This window comes from Neltuma alba, unplaced genomic scaffold, assembly GCF_004799145.2.
Source record: "Neltuma alba isolate B1F8T4 unplaced genomic scaffold, ASM479914v2 tig00003268_pilon, whole genome shotgun sequence".
Lineage (NCBI taxonomy): Eukaryota > Viridiplantae > Streptophyta > Magnoliopsida > Fabales > Fabaceae > Neltuma > Neltuma alba.
In genome coordinates, this window is record NW_021633214.1 from 45,177 (window position 1) to 64,762 (window position 19,586).

The following is a 19,586-nucleotide window of genomic DNA, read 5'->3' on the forward strand; positions in this document are numbered from 1 at the left end:
TAACACAAGACCTAGTTGCCTCATTTAATATGAAGAGATTAAAAAAACTAAATAAATTAATTATTTAAAATATTTATATTTATTGTTTTTATTCAAACTAATTTGCCTAATTTATGAACTGATATATAATTCAATGATACACATAAGTCTTTTAGAGATATCATGTAATATATGCTATAATTAATAATCTATTTAACTTCCTTAATCTCCCCAAATTATTCTACTAAATCTTATATTGAGGACATGAGGTGATATTAGAAAAAACAATACAACTTGTATAGCACACAAATTTATTACTCCCCAAAATTCATGAACTTTAACAAGTTAGCTTTCATTACTCTGTCAAGAGAATAACAACAGTAATAACAAGAAGCCTTATCTTTTTGAGTTAATTGGGTTGGCTACAAGGATTAATTGCATGATGTCATTATACTCTATCAATGACTAAATCTTTATCCAAGTTGTTAACTAAAAATTCTCATTTAATAATTTTATTGAGCGTTCTCTTTCTTCGGTGAGAAGAAAAACATACTACGTACATATGTATGTACGTATACATACACACGAGTATTTCATCTTTTCTTAATCTGAAATGTATAAGAACTTAACTATGTGGGAAACCATTCAACATTAATCAGTGGGTTTTTTTTTTCGCTGTCGGTAAAAGGTTGATTCCATGTTTGGCCAAAAAAAAAAAGGTTGATTCCTTGGAGATAGGTAGACAGATAATAGTGATTATCTCAATCGGAATATTTTCCGTGTCATATTGAGTCACTTATAACCAATGGGCAGTTCACCCATTCTGCTGCGCCAGAGATTAATGAAAAAGCAATGGAAAAGGAATAGCTTCAGTTGAAGAAGCTGGACATACATGGAAGTTCATTGATTCTACTCGTTTCGTTGATCTTCTGGAATATATATATATATATACACACACACACACACATATCGATCTCAGCATGTGTCATTATATTCGTCAACATCGATCGTCTGAATTGTGTGGCCATTAGGGTTTGATGGGATAGGATCCACAGGTCACATGAGGAGGAGAAGATATGCCAAATTTAGGATAATCCCTTTTCTGTGGGGATGGAATCTGTGCGTTTTTAATGTGAAATCTGCAGAACAAAGTCAAAACGATTTCAAATTCCTGATTTCTTTAAACCCAGCACCCTCTTGAATCTTTAATTATTTTCCTTGGACGACGTGCGCTTTGCATATATATGTAGTTAAGACTTGTTATATAGTGTGATGACGACTTCAAATACATGCAGCTCCCACGGTTCAAATTTAAAATTTAAAACTTAATGTGTCGGTTTTAATTTGATAAAGTGCCCTTTTCAGTTCTCCAACCTAGTAACCCTAAAAAAATACGCTAATTTTAAATTTTTAAATATTGACAAAATGTTCTCAAGTTAATTAATACCGACATATTAAGTTTCATTTACAAAAATCATAAGGTTTGGCACAAAAATTGTCATCTAAAACTAGTGATTTTAGATGAGTAAATTTTAGTTTATTTATATAAATTAGTTAAAGCACTGAAAGTGCTTTTCTTTTTTTTGGCTATTTAATGTTCCCAGTTCGAATCCTCCCTATGTTCAAAAAATTGTTCGTGATGCCATTGAATTAAACCTACCTTGTGTTCCGTCCAAATGCATGGCTGGATCGCGTTGCTATGTAAAGAGGCGGTGATAAGATAAAAGTGCTCCTATCCATTAAAGTCCGTTACTTTTAGTATGGTGGGACCTACACGATGTTTTGCTTAAACTTAAACCGTTGTATGCGTAAAACTTTTATAGTATTAGATCCATAAAAAGAGAAATACTTGATGCTTTTTTTTTTTTGGGCCTCTTTTTACGTATATATGAATGTTTCTTTCTTTTCATTTTCCTAATATAAAACATGGTTAATATATATTTTTTATTTCCTAAAATTGGGGCCTCTTTTTATTTTAGTCTCTCAAATGTCAAACCCTTGATTTTAGTCTTTGAAATTTAATTTATTTCAAAACATTAGTTTTTGGAGGTATAATGGTGTTAAAATCTGATGAAGTGATAAACAGCGTTAGAATGGTGATGTTGACTCGCCAAATGACATTGAGCTGGATCTTTTGTGGATAATAAAAGAGGGGAAGAATAGGTTCTCAAAATGTAAATGTTTAGCCCTTTTTTCCCTCTATGTTCATTGGAGGGGTTGTCAACTGTGTTGTGTTTAAAGTCTCATTCCCTTTACATAAGATCCAACTAGGTGTCATTTGATGAGTCCATATCATTATTTTAATGTCGTTTACAACGTTTCAACAGATTTTAACACCGATACACCTCTAAAGACTTATGCTTTAAGATAGATTAAATCTGAGATAATAAAATCAAGAGTTTAAAATTTGAGGAACCAATATCAAAATACGCTTAAATTTCATAAGTACAAAAAATTATATTAACCATATGAAATATATAGGAATTTTTACTGTAATAACGTTTACATTATTGAGAGGGGTTCGAGAGTGATGGTGGTGGTAAGTTGATTCCATATTCCATACAGAGATCCAATGATCACAGGCGTTGATTCAAAAAGATAAAATTCTCGAGCCCTTAGGGGGAAATAAATTAAAAGAAGGAATTTCCTCCTTAAAGAAGATAGATGAGAATATTTGTTCTTTATATTCATCACTCAACCTGAGCGGTACATAAAAAAGAATACAGTAATAAAGAAATTGAGAATAAGTACGTGTGCATTAAATTACTGCATGTGGAGACTATGTTTTATTCTTCTCTTTTTTGAGGTTATTGAGGCCAAAGAACATATTCCTTCCGATTACCTTGATCTACTTTGCTTCATACATAAAGGAGGAGAAGCGAAAGGCTTATTTATTACTACTTCCAGTGTTTAATATAAACACTAGTTGGAGATTCAATTTAATTCTAAATATAAGACCTCAATTCACCCTCTCTCTCATATTTATCTATTAATTGCAAGAATTGTTACAGTTCACATGATTAACAAGAATGTTTTAGAAAAAAACAACATCTACTTATTACAAATTAACTAACTAACATAACTAATTTTTTTAATATTTATAAACCAGTTATCTAGTTCTTATATGAAGCACCAAAGATAGTATCTGATTATGAAACAAATTAAAATCTTTTACAATTCACGTCAACCTGAACAATTGGTTTAGCATTAAGGGCGACAAACATAATCTTAAAGCATTCTGTAAGGAGTTACGTTACCGAGTCTGGTGTATTTGTTAACAAGGAATGCGTGGATCCCATATGTTGTGCTATGTGTAAATGAATTAGGGGTAAAAGTACGTAACTCATAAAGTTTTAGTATAATAGTGCAATTTTACCCATTACTCTTAAAAAAGGTGTAAAAAAATCCAGCTTAAAGGCGCACATTGGCAAACCGTGTTGGCCGTGAACGTAAAAATTATTGGAATTTTATTCATGTAAAAATATACGTACCTTTAGTCCTTAATATGAGACTCTGTTAACTAATTTGAAGAAATTAACGAAATAAAAAATTACTTAATTATAGTATATGTTATATGATCTTTCTAAAGTACATATAACGTGATCTCTCTGAAAAATAGAAGATAGAATTGGGAGTTTGAACTAACCTGGAAAATAGGCAGAAGAGAAAATAGGAAGTGAAGGTAGCTTCTAGATAGCCTGGGTTCCAAATCAAAATTTGTTTATGTGACTATGATGTATGACAAAATAAAATGTTTCACCAAAGATTTTTGTTAGCTAATACAAATTTGACCACATGTATTTTCGCGGGTCAAATAAAATTTCAATATTTATAATATTTGTGGACAAATCTATCTCTCTATTTTTTTTTTTTTTGGCCACCAGATGCTTCTATCACTTTATAGAGGATTTTTGCATTGGTCTTTAGAGTTAATGGACAAACTAAAACTGTATCATACTTAAGTTTAGGATGCCAATAGCTGTTCCTAGAATACTTTGTGAGTATTTTTACATTTTAACCATCGGTTTATTATCATTTTTCATTTTGACCCAATAGTATAGGGTATATATACATGTCATTGGAGATTCATTATTGTCTCTGTTCAATAATTGTATGTATGTTAAAGAAGATCCGGATCAATATGGCACAACTAGTAGTATTAAAATCTAGCTGATTTAATTTATTAAAACTTTTGGTTTAGTAATTTAACGTTGAAAATATATTTATACGTATTTTTTGTGACACAACTTTACATTATAATTCTAAACTTTGTATCAAGAAAAAGAACCTTCATCTCTTGAAAAGTGGTCACCACTTAGGGATTCCTTTGTTGTCAAGTTGTTTTAAAATATATATTCTCTCTCTCTCTCTTCTTTTTTAGGTGCAGGACAATAACTTTATTCTTCGCGTTTTGATGAAACACGTTATTCTCTTTCTCATCATCTCAACACTACTATAAAACCCTAACTCCCTTCATAAACTTCCATCAAACTTCATTCATCAACCAAAGAAAAGCACAGAAGAGGAAAAAAGAGAGCTTTGAATTTACAAGAAACAAAGAAAGGGGAAGAAGAAGAAGAGGAGGAGAAGAAGGAGGAAGGAGCTAGTTTACACATATATTGCTCGTTTCAAAAATGAAGAAGCCTCATCACCTCGCAGAACCTAATTGTTTTGAAGAAAAGGCAAGTATATATCTATACACAGACACACATAGACTGGGTTTTTTTCTCGTTGTATGCGGGCATCTGACAAGGTTAGATTTGACCATTGTCGGGTCTAATTGAGGGTAGCACATACACTGGTTTTTGCTTGTATAAATATAATTTTCTTTTAAAAATATTATTCTAAGAGTAAGTTACACAAGTCCTCCTTCCCACACTTTTTATTGAAATGACCCAGTCTTTCCTTTTATTTCAAGAAAGGAATAGAAAAATATTGTATAATTCAACCAATTAAATTAATGAAAGATTTGTGGGTCTTATTCTTTAGTTAGGACAGTTTATGTTTTCTTAAAAATGGAAAAAAATTATGCCTATATAATTTTAGATAAACTTGAGAAAGGTTAGTATTATTTTATAGGGTTAATACAAATTTTGGTCCCTCAAGTTTCTTTTATATAATTCAATTAAAAACATGGATCATTTTACTCCTTAAGGGACCAAATCAAAATAAAGACAAATTTAAAAGACTAAAGATTATATTAATCCTATTATATATATTACTCAGAAATTTTGAGATTATAATTATTTTATGCATGCGCTGATCAATATATTGAAAAATTAATGCAGGCTGAGGATAATTTTGAGATTTTTCCCAGAGGACTCAACATTGTTTGGGGGGACGACCCTCGTTATTGGAGCCTTGAGTGAGTATCAAATATTATTTATTTAATTTTTTATATTGAATTTTATCACAAATAAATAAATCTTTAATTCCTTTGATTGCCATATAGAAAAGAATAAGTTTGATGATTAACTGCTTTCGAATTATTAGATCTATATACGTGGGTGTATTATTAGAGCATATATAATATCTGGCGCATATAAGGGTGGCTGAGGTAAATAAATCGTATATAATATACTCACATGAATAATAAAATGGTCAATAAACTGATGGTTCGGCTTTAAGCAAAAGTATATGATATTGCATTTTTTGTGTGTATATGATATTGTATAAATATTAATAATATCCTCGTCAAATAAATATTCTTGTTAGTGTATCAATAATATAATCTAATACCCTGAATCATTATATCTTATTTTAGTTCTGGTAAAAGTACATTTTTGTTCTTTTAGTTTCCAAGCTAACAAATTCACATACCTATCAATTTCAATGTATGAAATACACATTAATCTTACGAGAGGCTAAACAATGTTTATATATATGTTAAAGACCTGCTTCCTTCTCTCTCTCCCTCTCACGCACACATACATACAACCTCCAACCCTTAATATAAGAATTACATAACTAACTTGTCGATATTAAGAAAAATTAGTTAAGTCAGTTATTTATAACAAATGATATTGCTACTTTTCATAAAATACCTTCTTTTTTTTTTTTTAATCAGGTGCCTTGTAACTACCTCTTTATAGAAACCCCTTTAATTACTATGTGCAACTTTGGGGGGAAATATAAATTTGGAAATAAAAGTAGGTTGTAGTTTTATATTTAAAACCGAAATAAATCCTATTTGCCTGTCATATTTAGGAGGTAATTAATACATACGCACATGTTTGTGTGTGTAATCAATGGGAATAATTTAAAAATTGAGATTTTATATTTAGAAAAATACTTAAGTCAGTATGATCATCATCTCAAGTTCTTTAATCACATAGGGTACTTAGATATGTGTAATTGAAAAACTCGATCGTTATAATGAATGTATATAACTTGATGTAAATATTATCGTTATATTTAATACCAAAATAAATCCCTTAATCTAGATGTTATATTTCGAAGAACCGGAGGCAATATACATACATATATATATATATATATATTGATGCTTTAAGGGTTGTTTAATGAATTTGCAGTAAGACTTCTACGAACGGGGCTGCGACGCTGATCCAAGTATCATGGCTAGACGTATCAGGTATGGTGGAAGTTAAGCAGGGAAAGAAATACAGAGTGACGTTTGAAGTGATGATGAAGCCGGACGCGTTCGGGTGGACGGGAAGTCCGGTGCTGGTCATGGCCAAGGTGGGGAAGAAGGGCAAGTATACCTACTCCGAGATCCTTCTGAGTAGCCATTCCGGTGAGGCCATCACCATCCCGGACGGTGGGGTCGAAGTCGACCTGACGCAAGGGTCGGAGAAGAAGATTTACTTTGGGCTCTATGAAGTTTGGAGTGGCAAATGGAAGGGAGGGCTTATGATCAAGAAGGCCAAGGTCGAACCCGTAACTTAAAGCGACACACATATACACACCTTCTCTTCTTTGTTTGCTGATCTTTAATTATATTAGTCAATAAGATCGTCGTCGTCGTCGTCGATCATGAGAAATTAATGCCAGTGTCTGTTTTATTTGTGTAATAACGAATAACGTGTTTGCAATTATATATGCTCTACGCGTATGTATTTGGAACGCATTCTATATGCGTATTTGTACTTTTGTGTGCTGTTTTTCTCTCTCTAGTCTCTCTTTCTTCCTCTCTCTCTCTCTCTCTCACACACGCGAAACAGAAGAATTTAGTTAGTCCCATCAAAACTGGGCGTTCGCATTCCGTGCTCATCAGCCTGATGAGCACGGAGTGCTCAGCACTCAAAACGCACAGCGTTTTGAGTGCTGAGCACTCCGTGTTCATCTGAGCATTTTTTTTTTTCACTTTATTTTTTTGTTACAAAAAAATTTATACCATCTCAAATTATTAATATAAAAATTATCTTGATATTTAATTTAGTTTTAAATATAATATTCTAATCTACTTTATCTCTTATATATATATATTATTATTTTCAATATAGTCCTTATAATAATTGTACGTGTTAAAGATTTAATCAATTGTTGATTTTAGTTAATACACATAATTAGTGAGAGGCATTTTAGAGAAAACAACACTTATTTATTACAACTGACTAATTTAGCTAATTTTTGTAGTATACTTGAATTAGTTAAACTAACTCTTATATTAAGAATCAGAAGAAGTATAAATTAAAATTATTTTTGGTTAACATTTATCTAGTACTCAAAAATATTTTTTTAGATGTTTTCAATATCTTAAAGTATTTTATGATTTATTTATTACCTTAAAATATTTGTTCACGTGCATTTAATGTTTTAAAATTTTTTCTATTTCTTGATATTGTATCATAAAATATTTTAGAATACTAAAAAATATTTCAGGATACTAAATAAATCATAAAAGACTTTAGAATACTAGATCCTAAAATATGTTTTTAGGTAAACCCAGTCACAAAGTATTTTAAAATAATGAACATATATAAAAAAATATTTTAGGTACCAAATAGATCACAAAATACTTTAAAATACTAGATTCTTAAATATTTTTTCAAATGCATTGTCAGAAAATATTTTAGAACACTAAATACATATAAGAAAATATTTCAGAATATGATAAAATATTTTAAAATATTAAATATGTGTAAAAAAATATTTAAGAGTATTAGATAAACTTTAACTAAAAATAATTCTAATACATATATTTTTTTGTAATAAAAAAAAAAAGGTCCCTCATGCTCAGCACTCAAAACGTGGACGTTTTGAGCGATGAGCACGGAATGCGGATCCTCAAAAGCGCCATATTTATTAACCATGTTTTCATTAATTGTCTCAAAAGTTGTAAAAGCGCGACTAATTAAGAATTGAGTTTAGAATAAGTTTGACTATATTAAGTAATCCACGACCTTAATTGAATGTCAGCGAAGCGTGCTTGGAAAATTGTCGCACAAACCATGAAGATGTTGAGGTCTATGAAAACGTCGATCGAACTGGACCAGGCCGAAAACCACCGAACTTGGCGCTTGACCAGTGTTTAGCCCTCGTGAACTGGGAAATGTTGAGCCAAGGTGACTCAAAGTAACCCAGAAACAACCCGGTTAACCTGACCGGCATAGCAGGTTAACTTACTTTTTTTTTTAGCCCCCCAAAAAACAAAAACTGTTTTGATGCAAAAAGAAGTCATCTTCTTTTGTTTTTTTTTTTCAAGTTGTCAATAGTCATTAGTTTAGTGATTAAAGAATTGCAAGTAAGAATATCTTGTTATCATATTTTGCTAGATTAAATATCTAGTGATTTTAATAGTATGGTATCGTGATGTCAATTTGTCAAAAGAATTATAAAGAACATTAGAAATAAATTGTAAGTATGATTATTTTGCTAATAATTCATGATACTGAATTGATATTTAGTCTTTGAATGGTGTGATAAGAAATTAACTTATTGTTTTTTATTCTTCACCTATTTGACTCTTAAGCTAACTCTAATCTAACTTTTTCTTTTTTTTTGGATATAACTTAGATGATTTCTTAAGTTACTTTAAACTTGAAACTAATCTCTGTCATGTAAAAAACATTAAAATTAAAACCCTCCTAACAAGTGCGCCTTTTGAGATTTAAACTTATATTTTCCTCTTTACGACCGCTTATCATATTTCATTTTTTCTAAAAGTAACGTCTATAAAATGATATACTTCTAAAAAGATCATGTTACACTTGTTAAAATTAAATAATTTATTTAGTTTTTCTAATCTATCCAAATTAATCAAGTAATCCTTATATTAAAAACCGGAAGAATCATTTCTCAAATGCATTACCCAGAAAAACAGAGACAGCTTATTTCTTGAAGAAGAAACCGTGCATATACTTGGTATTAGGTAGCTACATTCTTTTATGCCTTTTCCCATTCAAGCCGATTTATCCATTTCTGCTTAATTACTAAAATTGTGCATGACAGCTTTTGGCAGCTCACTTTTTTCAAACTCACCCACCGTTACTTGGGAACACCATGTCATGCTTATACAATATCAGAAATCTAGGTTCATAAAAGCAAAGACCTTTCCTTTAGAAATTTGTAGATGGCACATCATCTTACTATGCCAGACCTTATATACCAGACATTGAGTGTTTTTGTCAGAACGATGGCATATTTCTCATGTATGATATAACCCTTAGATACATATATACCATTACAACCCCTTCAAACATGATGTCATCGACGAATATAATAAGCTGTACAGGATAATTACCATTCACTTCCACTGCAACACTTTAAAAGAAGCTGATTTTTATCAGGCATCGACTGAGACGGTTAACTCGTTCAGTTGAACACACTGCCGCCCGCCGTTGTTGCCAGAGTGAACAAGGATACCGGGATGAGCGTCAGAACAGGACTGATTGGCTCCTTCGTGCGAAACAGATATGGCACCCAGAGAAATTTTATCAGCAGAATGGCTGCATTCATCTTGGTCGTGAGAAATTATTTCCCATTCCCCTTTAAGGGATGAGACATCTAGATCATTCTCTTTGCGCTGCTCCATTTCAAACGCAGTTGGCAGAATCACATAATCGTTCAGTGGGTTGTAGTAGGGATCGGGATCTCCAGCCTTCAGCCAATGTTTGAGAATCCGAAATACGTGACGCTCACAAAGAATACCCCTGTGTTCGCCTGGAACTCCAACCCTTGCCTCTGCTTTGAGCCCATCAGCCTGCAAATGAAACAAGGATGAAGCCATGTTGTGGGACAAAATCAAACTAAAGGTCACGCATAGGCAGCAACGGCAATGGGGAACCATGAAACGGTGGTAGTCATCGCGACGGCTGGCTTCTACAGAAATAGGATGCAACAATGATTATGATGGTCTCTGATGTGTGAGATGGAAGCCGCAGAACGGCAATGACAATTAGAGTCTGGGTGATAATCTAGACGGGGGCACAGTAGTAATCATAGTGAAGAAACTAGGCATTAATAGCTGCGAAGTACATCTTCAGCTTAGCAGATATGCTGCTTACGGCAACCATGGATCCCTATATTGCTGTAGACAAGATGATATTCATCCAATCCTTCATGTAGGACCTGATCAGGGAATTGATGTTGGTCCTATATACAAGACCTATTTTATATGTTTATCAATTTTTTTCCAAATTAACCCTATTTATATTCCCCCAGCAATAATCAACTAGGAAAGGGAGGAAAAGAATTAAGAAATATGCTTAAGATGTTATAGAAAAAACATATCAAATTATCTAATTTAACTAGCATCCTTAATCTACTCAAATTAATTAGGTCTTACATTAAGGATTAGAGGAGTATCATACAAGAAGTATTGAAATAATAGGTCTAATCAACTTATATCAAGGAACATCTAATCCGTCCGTCGAAGATTCTGAAGTAACATCATCAAATTCCAATTTCACAGAAATTAAGAACGTCTAAATTGATTCACTGGGGGGGAACAAGTTTAAGGTGTCAAACCTTAGCTGATTCGGCTGGTACTGTTCCATCACCGTCAACACAAATGTATTTGGCCTGAAAATATTTATTAAAAGAGGTCAGCATTTGCAAATGGAAAAACACAAATGGCCTCAAGGAAAATAGGATACTTGTGAAACAGTCTGGGAGAGAAATTGAATGTATTGCATTTTAATTTAATGTTTTAATCCAATTAAATGTGTTTTCAAAACCATAGATGATAAAACAATGCAGGTGGAAAACTATCCAGAGTTATTTTAACTATTCGCATAGATAAGACAGGTCAATGGACACTGCAAGCACCATATTTATATGTATAACCTGCACCATACAAATATTGGTATATAAGCAAATGACCTGGGAATAACGTAGCTGTTGTAGATCTGAGACAGGCTTCTCTCCACTTCCATAGCTGCGGAATAGTAATTTAAACTTCATGAGTTATTGTACATTTCCAAAGAATTAGAACCTTCTAATAAAATCCATTTTTATTAGGCGTTGGAAGCATTACCAAACAGTATGGGGCGTCTCAAGACCAATCCCATAAATATTGTAGAATTTGACTTCAGAAGGAAGTTTCGCACCAGATAAAATCTCGCGAGTTTTATTTGCCCACTTCATGATCTCCATGTTAAAGGGAAGGGGCAAATCCTCACCATCATAGTTGACCTATATCATGGTTAAACAATATTATAACAACCTAAGATGTCTAAGATGTACTAATAATCATGCAGGACATCGAATGAAGAGAAATACTTGTAACTGTCAAAAGCATTACAGTAACTACACAGCCTTCCTACAAATAAACCTTCGTAATGCCAGTTTCCCTGTTATCCTTTCACAGAAACAAAGACTAAACAGTTTTCTTTAAACACTAATCACAGAGGAATCAGTTTTAAACCCGGGGGGGGGGGGGGATCTCATAGGGATGGCTGTGTTTTTCTATTACAAGTTGTTCACAAAAATTAATATGATTAGTAAACTGAACAATCATAACATACTCCAGACCCTAAAGTTTAGAAAATAATATATTCAAGTTCATGAAAGATATGGAAAGAACTGAAGTTCAAATGCTGTACAAGATAAAGCAGACAACTCACTTTGTTATTTGCAAGAGATTCCTTTATAATCTCAATACTATCTTCTGGATGATGAGACTCCAGAATAACACGAGGTTTCCCATCAGAATCATGCTTCCTATCAGAATCATGCTTCTCACGCCACAGTTCTAGAGCTGGGGTGTTCTCCCAGTGAAAATCAGGGCAACCCATAAGTTCATATAGAGATGGACATTCAACCAGCTGTAACATTGTAAGAAGCTAATCAATAATCAATAATATCAAAAATTTCACAGCATCAGAATAAAAGAAAAACAAACGAAAACGAAACATAAGTGAATCAATCACAGAAACAAGGCCAGGTGTATGCCATTGCTTCACTTATTTCATGCAAAGATGAGTTGAAATAACCCAAATAAAACAAAGAACACACCATCCAGCTATCTAGACCCACTAAATCCCGAACACAATCATGCAGTTGATTATTCGTAAGTTGTCATAGTAACTGATTATTGACTAACGAGTTATGGACAATATTTATAAGCCAAAACCCCTCTTTTTGATATCTTTGTTAGTTTCAACAATTCATATATATATTTGTTTTCAATATCAAAATACATCTCAAGACTGACTCCAAACCCTTTGAGTTGTATATGTCATTTCAAAAAGATCTTATACCATTGTTGCCTATTTCTCACATAGAAACATTGATCGCTTAGCACTTCTACCGTCATACAAACATGATAAAACCCCATATTTTATTTGTATTATTAATTGGTTAAAAAAGTAATAAAAGCTTTATGTTTCCAACAGTTAAATCACATTAGGTAGCTATGCCAACTTAGTTTTTCTTCCAGAAACAACCAATTTGAATCTTGTTTTTCAAACCTCTTTTGTTTAATAACTCAACATTTTTTCTTCCCGATAACAATAACAGATCTGTTTAGAGCAATTGTTCTACTTAAAAGTTTTTCAAAAATAGACCTCTACTTTCTGCATTTAAAACATGAGGAAAATGATTTTGGTCATTGATTTCGTAAATAAATTTACAGTCCAAATCAATCAACCATTTTTTTTTACAATATTCTAGATATTACAGATAATTCTTATACTACAAATTATAACTTGAATGAAAGGAAGTCAAGACTCTAACTTTGAAATCTTCAAACTGAGTCTTATGAAAATATTTTCAGAATATAGTTTACAGAAATTTTGCTGAATGTTATTCTAACACTATATTCAAAAACTAATAGACATAAACATTATCAAACGGATCCATTACATGCTATCTATAGTCATGTCTTTTATATCCACTATCTCATTTATGAACATATTGTCAATATAGATACTATGCCTCACTTGTATAGAATGGTCAACTATGGCAGTATTAACGGTTACACAAAAAAGGGCAGAACTGCTTAGTTTCCTGAAGTTTCGCGTCCAAGACAGCATGTGATAAGTAACAATGATGACTATAAGGGAAAGATGATCCATTAAAAAAATTTGTAATTGAAGATGATTGAAGAGTAAACTCAAATATATATTTAAGAAATGCAAATGACTGATTTCTACCAACTGGTGCATGCTCCATTTTGAAATGAAGAAATTCTGCTCCCATCCCTCAACAAATGACATTCCATTTAAAAAGGTAGAATTGACATATCCAGGTGCACCTGTCAGAAAACGTGGTTCACTATTATGCAGCTGCAAATACAGCTAAAAAAAAACAAAAAATACACCAAGGCAGGTTATGCAAGCTACGACTTTTCAGGTCAAGGGTAAAACAAAGAGAGAACGAAAAAGCAGAGCATAAATAGGGATATATCCATTTTGGCATCCTCCTCCCAAAGAACTGGTAAGCCAGAACCCACAGGACAGCCTAAAATCAACCCTGACCGAAATGAAGGTATATATTTAATAAAAATAAACTGAGAATACTCAAAGCATTATTTTCCAGCCAGATACCCAAAGCCTGCACAATGATCAAGGAGCATAGTTCTAATATCCTTATGGCCATTTTCATCTCTCAAAACATTGAAAATGGAAGAAAAGAAGAGCTCCACATCTTCAGAGGTTTGAACCGGCTTGATTTACTTAACAATGAAAACTAGAGAAAGAAAATAACATAATTAGTATCGGATGGTCCAAATACATCCCAAAGAGTCAGCCGTGAACCATGCAGCACAAGACCCTTTGTTCTTGCCCTGGTCCTTTCCCCTCTCCAAACCCCTCCCAGAGCCTTATGCCTCCTTTATTTGGACGAAAAAATCCAAAATAAATAAATATCAACAAAAAGAAACATAGACTGTGGTGGTTTTGACATCTTAGTCCAGGGCATCACAGTCCCAGAATAAAATGAAACATGAAGAATGCATTCCCAGGTATGCATTCCATGCACTCCCATCCGCACTCTTTTTTTCTCTATGCAAATGTAAACACTAACTTGGAATGCAAAACACTATAGACAATGAAATGAAAAAAATACAAATTTGGAAATAACATACTAACAACAAATAAACATTACTACTACCCACATTAAACGAGCTTTTGGTTTTAGAGCTGCAGCAAAAGCAACCAAATTAATATATGAGTAAGGATCAAGTTGCATTAACTATTCGCCATTGAATAACCTTTTATACTTACTCATCTCTTTTCCAAGCCATATGCAATATCACGACCATGTTCACTTTTTATTTATAAATCATTTAATAACCTCTGCATGACCTTGTTTATGTGCCCAGCAAAAAATTTAGCCTATCAAAATATTATAATATCCCTTTTGGAACTAACAACAGTCCCTAGCTTGACAAATTATATTGAAAAATGTGTGGTATGATTTCATTCAGTATGTTAAATTAAGGCATGAGCAAATATAAGATTAGTTGCTTACCCTGGAATGGAGCGGCAATTGCAATCCAATTCTTAACATATTTCTCAAAAATCTGCAAAACAAAAAGCACAAACTTGTAAACTTTACCCAACAGCGGATACTTTGCATGATGCACGTCTACAAACCACAGGCTAATACATAAATTGAAAGATTGCAGGAAACTGTAGAGACAAATAGAAAAAAAGCTTAAACAAACTTAAGAGGCCTGATGGATTCTTTACATCACTACGCAGGCACATGAAACATTTCACCAAAAGGCCACCCATAGAATGGCTTATGATATTTATCTTCTTCCCTCCTGCAGCATTGTACACTGATTCTAATTTTGCAGCCAACCGATCTAAAGTTTCTGGCAACCTACATGACAATAAGTGGTACAATTGTTAGAGCACCTAATTTAGTTTACTAATCAGGTAAGTACATATTAAAGTAGTTATCCTTGAATAAATGGCCAATCATACCACCAGGGAAACAACGCCAAACAGACACATATTAAGAATAAGCAGTCTGATTAAATTAAATTTTGACGAGACTATAGTTTAGGGCCCCCACGTGAAGATCTTTCTACTGAAGGACCTTAAATTTTGAAATTATTCTAAAGGACCCTAAGACCAAAATTTAAACTGCACAATCTTACTTTTTAAACTGCAAGTTAAAATTTTATCATTCAAGAGTCCTAAAAAATGATTTTCAAATTAAGGTCGCTCAGTTTAAATATCTTTAGCATGGGGCCTTCAGCGGTAATCTTCCCCCTGATTTTGCATTTACATTTTAGTTTTTGCTATGCTTGGCTCACAAGAATAGTGTTACACAGTAAATAAACAAAAAGGGAGTCAGTTACATTTTAGCTACGGCTGCACATGCCCAGCTGCTTGTTCTGACTTAGTTCAGAGGAAATTTAATTAGGATACTTTGGAGGGCCTCGTTTGGTACAATTTTCTTGGGGGAAAGGGTCTCTTAGGAGTAAGGTATTTGGTACAATTTTCTTGGGGGAAAGGGTCTCTTAGGAGTAAGGTATTGTTATGTAATAAATTAAAGAAGAGGGGGTTAGTTAAGGAGTTACCAGTAGTTAGGATTGGTTACTTAATTAGGGTCCAAGATATCAGGTTATACATAGACAGGTCGAGTTAGGTTGTAATCAGCTTTGGAATAATGAAGATTTCAGTTTTGTTTTTCTACTCCCCCCCCCCAATCTATCTTCTCTCTCGGTCGTCTATTTCCATTGATTCCCTCTCCCTCTTTCCTACTTCTACGTCAAATGGTTTCCTAGGAAATCTTCTGCTCATTTATCGCCAAAAAAGGTAAATGATGACATTCACGAGAAAAGAGTAAGCAAATGAATTCATCTAGGGAAGAGCAGCTCAAGCTAAAACGATGGGTCACCAACCAGCAATCAGCATCAACCCATGGAGCTTAAAAGTTTTTGGCGGTGACAAGACTAAAACGTGGAGGCTGACTTACTCTAGGAGAAAGAAACGTGCTAGAGAAGAATAAGGGGCTCAAGGGCTGAGTTTGCTGCTATTTTTCTGATGTTTTCTTTATTTTATTTTTACTGTTCCTGCTTTTTTGATTGGTTGCTTCTGTTGGATGAGAAATAAGTGGGAATACCCCGCTTCAACTTCAGAACAGATTAGGTGTTTCATTTGAATTCTTTTGATTATTCCGTTGAACTATTTTCCTGGATTTTCTCTCTGTAAAACTCTATAAATAGGCACTTTGCCTTAGAAATAAAGCATCAAATATTTTCAGAGAGTAATTTCTTGTGTATGGAGATTCTCCTCAGTCTATTTCTAAGTGAGTGAGATTCTTACCTTACATACAAATAGAAGAATTCATTTTTCCTGCTCTTTATTTTTCTGTGATTATTTTATTCGGTCTCTACCAGGCACCCATCTAAAAAGTAAAATTTTTTTCTTTTTCCAGAAAACTTTTCCAAAAGTAAACTTCCAACAGAACAAGCAGAACCTGGAGAAAGATCATTGATCATTATAGCATATAATCCTCTGCCATACTGTAAAAGGTACGCATCAGAAGAAAAAAAGTAAATGTTTCTTTTATGCCTTTCAAGTAAGGTAACCCTCAAGATCCTGGGGACAAAGTAAAGACCAATTTAATCTGCTCTCTACATTTTCCATAAGCCATTACATGCATCAATTGGGTTTGCATTTGAAAAATCATAATCTCTTCTTCATCTATAATCATAAAGGAAAAGAAGCATAAAGCCCATGGATAAGAGAGCAGAGGTGGCAATCAATGCTTACCGTTTCTGTGCCAAACACAGCAGGATAAAAAATCTAATGTACTTGTATGAAAAGTATTGTTGTAGGGTTTATTAATTGAAAACAATCCAAAAATTTATTCAAGAAATGGATTGCTGAGTAACATTCTCGATCATGCCTCAACAAAGGGAAGGTAATTAAAGATATATTGATTAAATTGGACGTGAGTTTTGCAATGATATGGTACCTGTTACTTTGGCGAAAATCATAACCAAAGCCAAAAAGGGTCTTTCCCTCCTGAAACCCCCATTTAATCATTTCAACGATCATGTCATGGAAATAATAAACACACTCACGTCCAATTACCTGCATCATAAAATTTGTATAGGAACCAAGAATCAAGTGTTATTTCATCTGGATTGTAGGGTGCACAACTAGGTAATAGAATTGCATTGATTCACAGGATTTTTAAGCAAATTAATGCTCATAAATACTAAATTTACCATAAAATGTAAAATTAGTCAACAAAGTGTACTTATATTCTCATTAAATATATATATTGATTCAAAATAAAAAGGTAATTCCGCTGTATGAAATCACCATAAACCAAACTACTGGCACCTGCTGTACATTCTCAGTTTACATGGGCCAAAGCCTTCAGGTATTCATAGATAGATTGTATGGGAAGGGAAAAGAGAAGTATATGCACATGCTTATTTTTATCAGGTGCGTGTGTGCGTGCGTGTGTGTGTGTGTGTGTGTGTGTGAGAGAGAGAGAAAGAGAGAGAGAGAGAGAGGAATGACTGCAGAGAAGTACAAACTTCATTGAACCATATAATAAAAAACATAAGCAGCTTGGAATACCATTTGTCCTAGTGTCCAAAAAAGCTTCCACTAAACTTCCTCATGGATCAAGAAGGGTAACGTAAAACATAGAACAAAAGGAATAAACGCTTCTTCATTTTGTCCCGAGAACTAAGCATACCATATCAGGGTCCAAAACATCAATTGCATATAGTCCATATCTGTCTTCCGGAACAGTAACACTGGTGTTTGAGTCCATAGAAACAGTTTTACCTGGTTCCAACAGAAATTATTAGTGTTCAGCCTTCTAAATTTTAAGTTCTTGTTGCACCACCTTCACTTCTACCATATAAACAACCAAATGATTATAATCCCCATGTTTTCATTTTGTAATTTACTAGTTTAGTAGTATCATATAAATTAAAAAAGTATTAATCATATTCATTAATATTTTTTACACTAATACAGCCCGTTGAATATTAATGGCTTTCATTAATATAAAAGGAGGGAACGCAAACGAAGTTACATGAACAACTTCTGGAACTATAACATTATAGTTTATGTAAACAAGCATAAGCAAACATGGATGAGGAAAGCTGAGAAGGAGACTAGTCTAATTTTACCTGCACTTCGTTTGCAATAAGATTAAATGAACCTTTTTTGCGAGAAGTTGTTTCTTTGGCAAAAAAAAAAAAATCAATAAAGCAGTTAAGTGCGAAACGAACTTCACTCAGCAAATGAAGTCACATATAGAGTTCTTATAAAAGCTTAATTGTTTTTCCCCGGGCCAGCTTACAAAAGCTTAATTAAAAGAACAAACGACTCTTCAAATGGATAAGAAACACTTTCAAACTTAATTAACACAATTTAGTTACCGGTAGCAGGATCAAAACGAGACCATAGCTTTGTCCGGAATGTATAATCAGCGGCGAGAATCCGAACCCAAACCCTTTCTTCTTTACCATTCTCATCATCTACAGCCTTAAGAATCGAACCAGCAATACCAGGCACCAACAGAACAGGGTCGAGATTGGGATTCACGTAAGGCTGGGGCTGCTTGATGAGCTTCAACCACAGTTCCACCGATTGCAAGATATCTTCCAACAGCATAGCCATTGCGAGATGAAAAATCTAGCAATCAAACAACGTCAGGATCGCAAAAGTGCGACCGAATTCAGAATTTTCTCGAATGGATGAATAATTTTAAAACCGAATTGCAGAATCAACAGGCAATAGGTGGAACAAAATGGAAGATGATCAAATTAGGGTTTGGATTTGGGGAAGATGTGGCGTGAGATGATGAAGGTGAGTGAGAAGATGCCAGGACTCGTGTCCAAGGCGACAACCTACTACAGTTAAAAAATGGAGACCAGAAATAGTGACGTAAAGATTACGGTCCCCTGACTTTTTCAGTTTAAATACAATATAGTAATAATTAAAATAAATTAAATATTGACTTTTCCTTTATCCAAAAACAAATGTTGACTCATTTTTTGACAAAAACAAAAAAATAAAATAAGCAAAATCAATGTGAGCAACCAAGAAAAGAATTTAATCATTAAAAAAATTTCATAACAAATGGCATCATATAATAACAAATTTTGGTGCCAAAAAAAGAAAACAATTAGTCCGGCTCCCTTGCGGGCGAGGCTCTTTGGTAAAAGTCTGTGTGATAATTATATATTTTTCCTAAGACTAATAATAGGAAGC

At 33.3% G+C, this 19,586-nt stretch overlaps 2 protein-coding genes across 3 annotated transcripts; one reads left to right on the top strand and one right to left on the bottom strand.

Annotated features, from left to right (window-relative positions):
• The first annotated feature begins 4,503 nt into the window (after positions 1 to 4,503).
• Positions 4,504 to 7,089, top strand: LOC114741091 (protein PHLOEM PROTEIN 2-LIKE A9). 2 transcript variants are annotated; one of them, XM_028929350.1, is made up of 3 exons: positions 4,504 to 4,661; positions 5,268 to 5,344; positions 6,516 to 7,089. In XM_028929350.1, the coding sequence occupies exons 1-3, from the start codon at positions 4,614 to 4,616 to the stop codon at positions 6,883 to 6,885; spliced, it is 495 nt and encodes a 164-aa protein (XP_028785183.1). In that variant the 5' UTR covers positions 4,504 to 4,613; the 3' UTR covers positions 6,886 to 7,089. The 2 variants fall into 2 exon arrangements, with proteins under 2 accessions (XP_028785183.1, XP_028785184.1); XM_028929351.1 differs by having other exon boundaries at positions 5,271 to 5,344.
• A 2,358-nt stretch (positions 7,090 to 9,447) lies between these two features.
• On the bottom strand, positions 9,448 to 19,222 carry LOC114741087 (lecithin-cholesterol acyltransferase-like 4). The gene is made up of 11 exons (XM_028929347.1): positions 18,752 to 19,222; positions 18,058 to 18,149; positions 17,320 to 17,438; positions 15,075 to 15,210; positions 14,854 to 14,905; positions 13,536 to 13,636; positions 12,006 to 12,206; positions 11,417 to 11,574; positions 11,263 to 11,317; positions 10,909 to 10,962; positions 9,448 to 10,141 (listed from the first exon to the last, which is right to left on the bottom strand). The coding sequence occupies exons 1-11, from the start codon at positions 18,990 to 18,992 to the stop codon at positions 9,725 to 9,727; spliced, it is 1,626 nt and encodes a 541-aa protein (XP_028785180.1). The 5' UTR covers positions 18,993 to 19,222; the 3' UTR covers positions 9,448 to 9,724.
• Positions 19,223 to 19,586: the final 364 nt, after the last annotated feature.

What these genes read in the sequence shown, in the direction of transcription:
- LOC114741091 (XM_028929350.1), top strand. Translation starts at nt 4,614, where the DNA reads ATGAAGAAGCCTCATCACCTCGCAGAACCTAATTGTTTTGAAGAAAAG. An exon ending in CTAATTGTTTTGAAGAAAAG is followed by an intron (nt 4,662 to 5,267) that starts GCAAGTATATAT and finishes AAATTAATGCAG; the next exon opens with GCTGAGGATAATTTTGAGAT. An exon ending in CCTCGTTATTGGAGCCTTGA is followed by an intron (nt 5,345 to 6,515) that starts GTGAGTATCAAA and finishes AATTTGCAGTAA; the next exon opens with GACTTCTACGAACGGGGCTG.
- LOC114741087 (XM_028929347.1), bottom strand. Translation starts at nt 18,992, where the DNA reads ATGGCTATGCTGTTGGAAGATATCTTGCAATCGGTGGAACTGTGGTTG. An exon ending in AATCTCTTGCAAATAACAAA is followed by an intron (nt 11,575 to 12,005) that starts GTGAGTTGTCTG and finishes ACCATGATATAG; the next exon opens with GTCAACTATGATGGTGAGGA. An exon ending in AACAGCTACGTTATTCCCAG is followed by an intron (nt 10,963 to 11,262) that starts GTCATTTGCTTA and finishes AAATATTTTCAG; the next exon opens with GCCAAATACATTTGTGTTGA.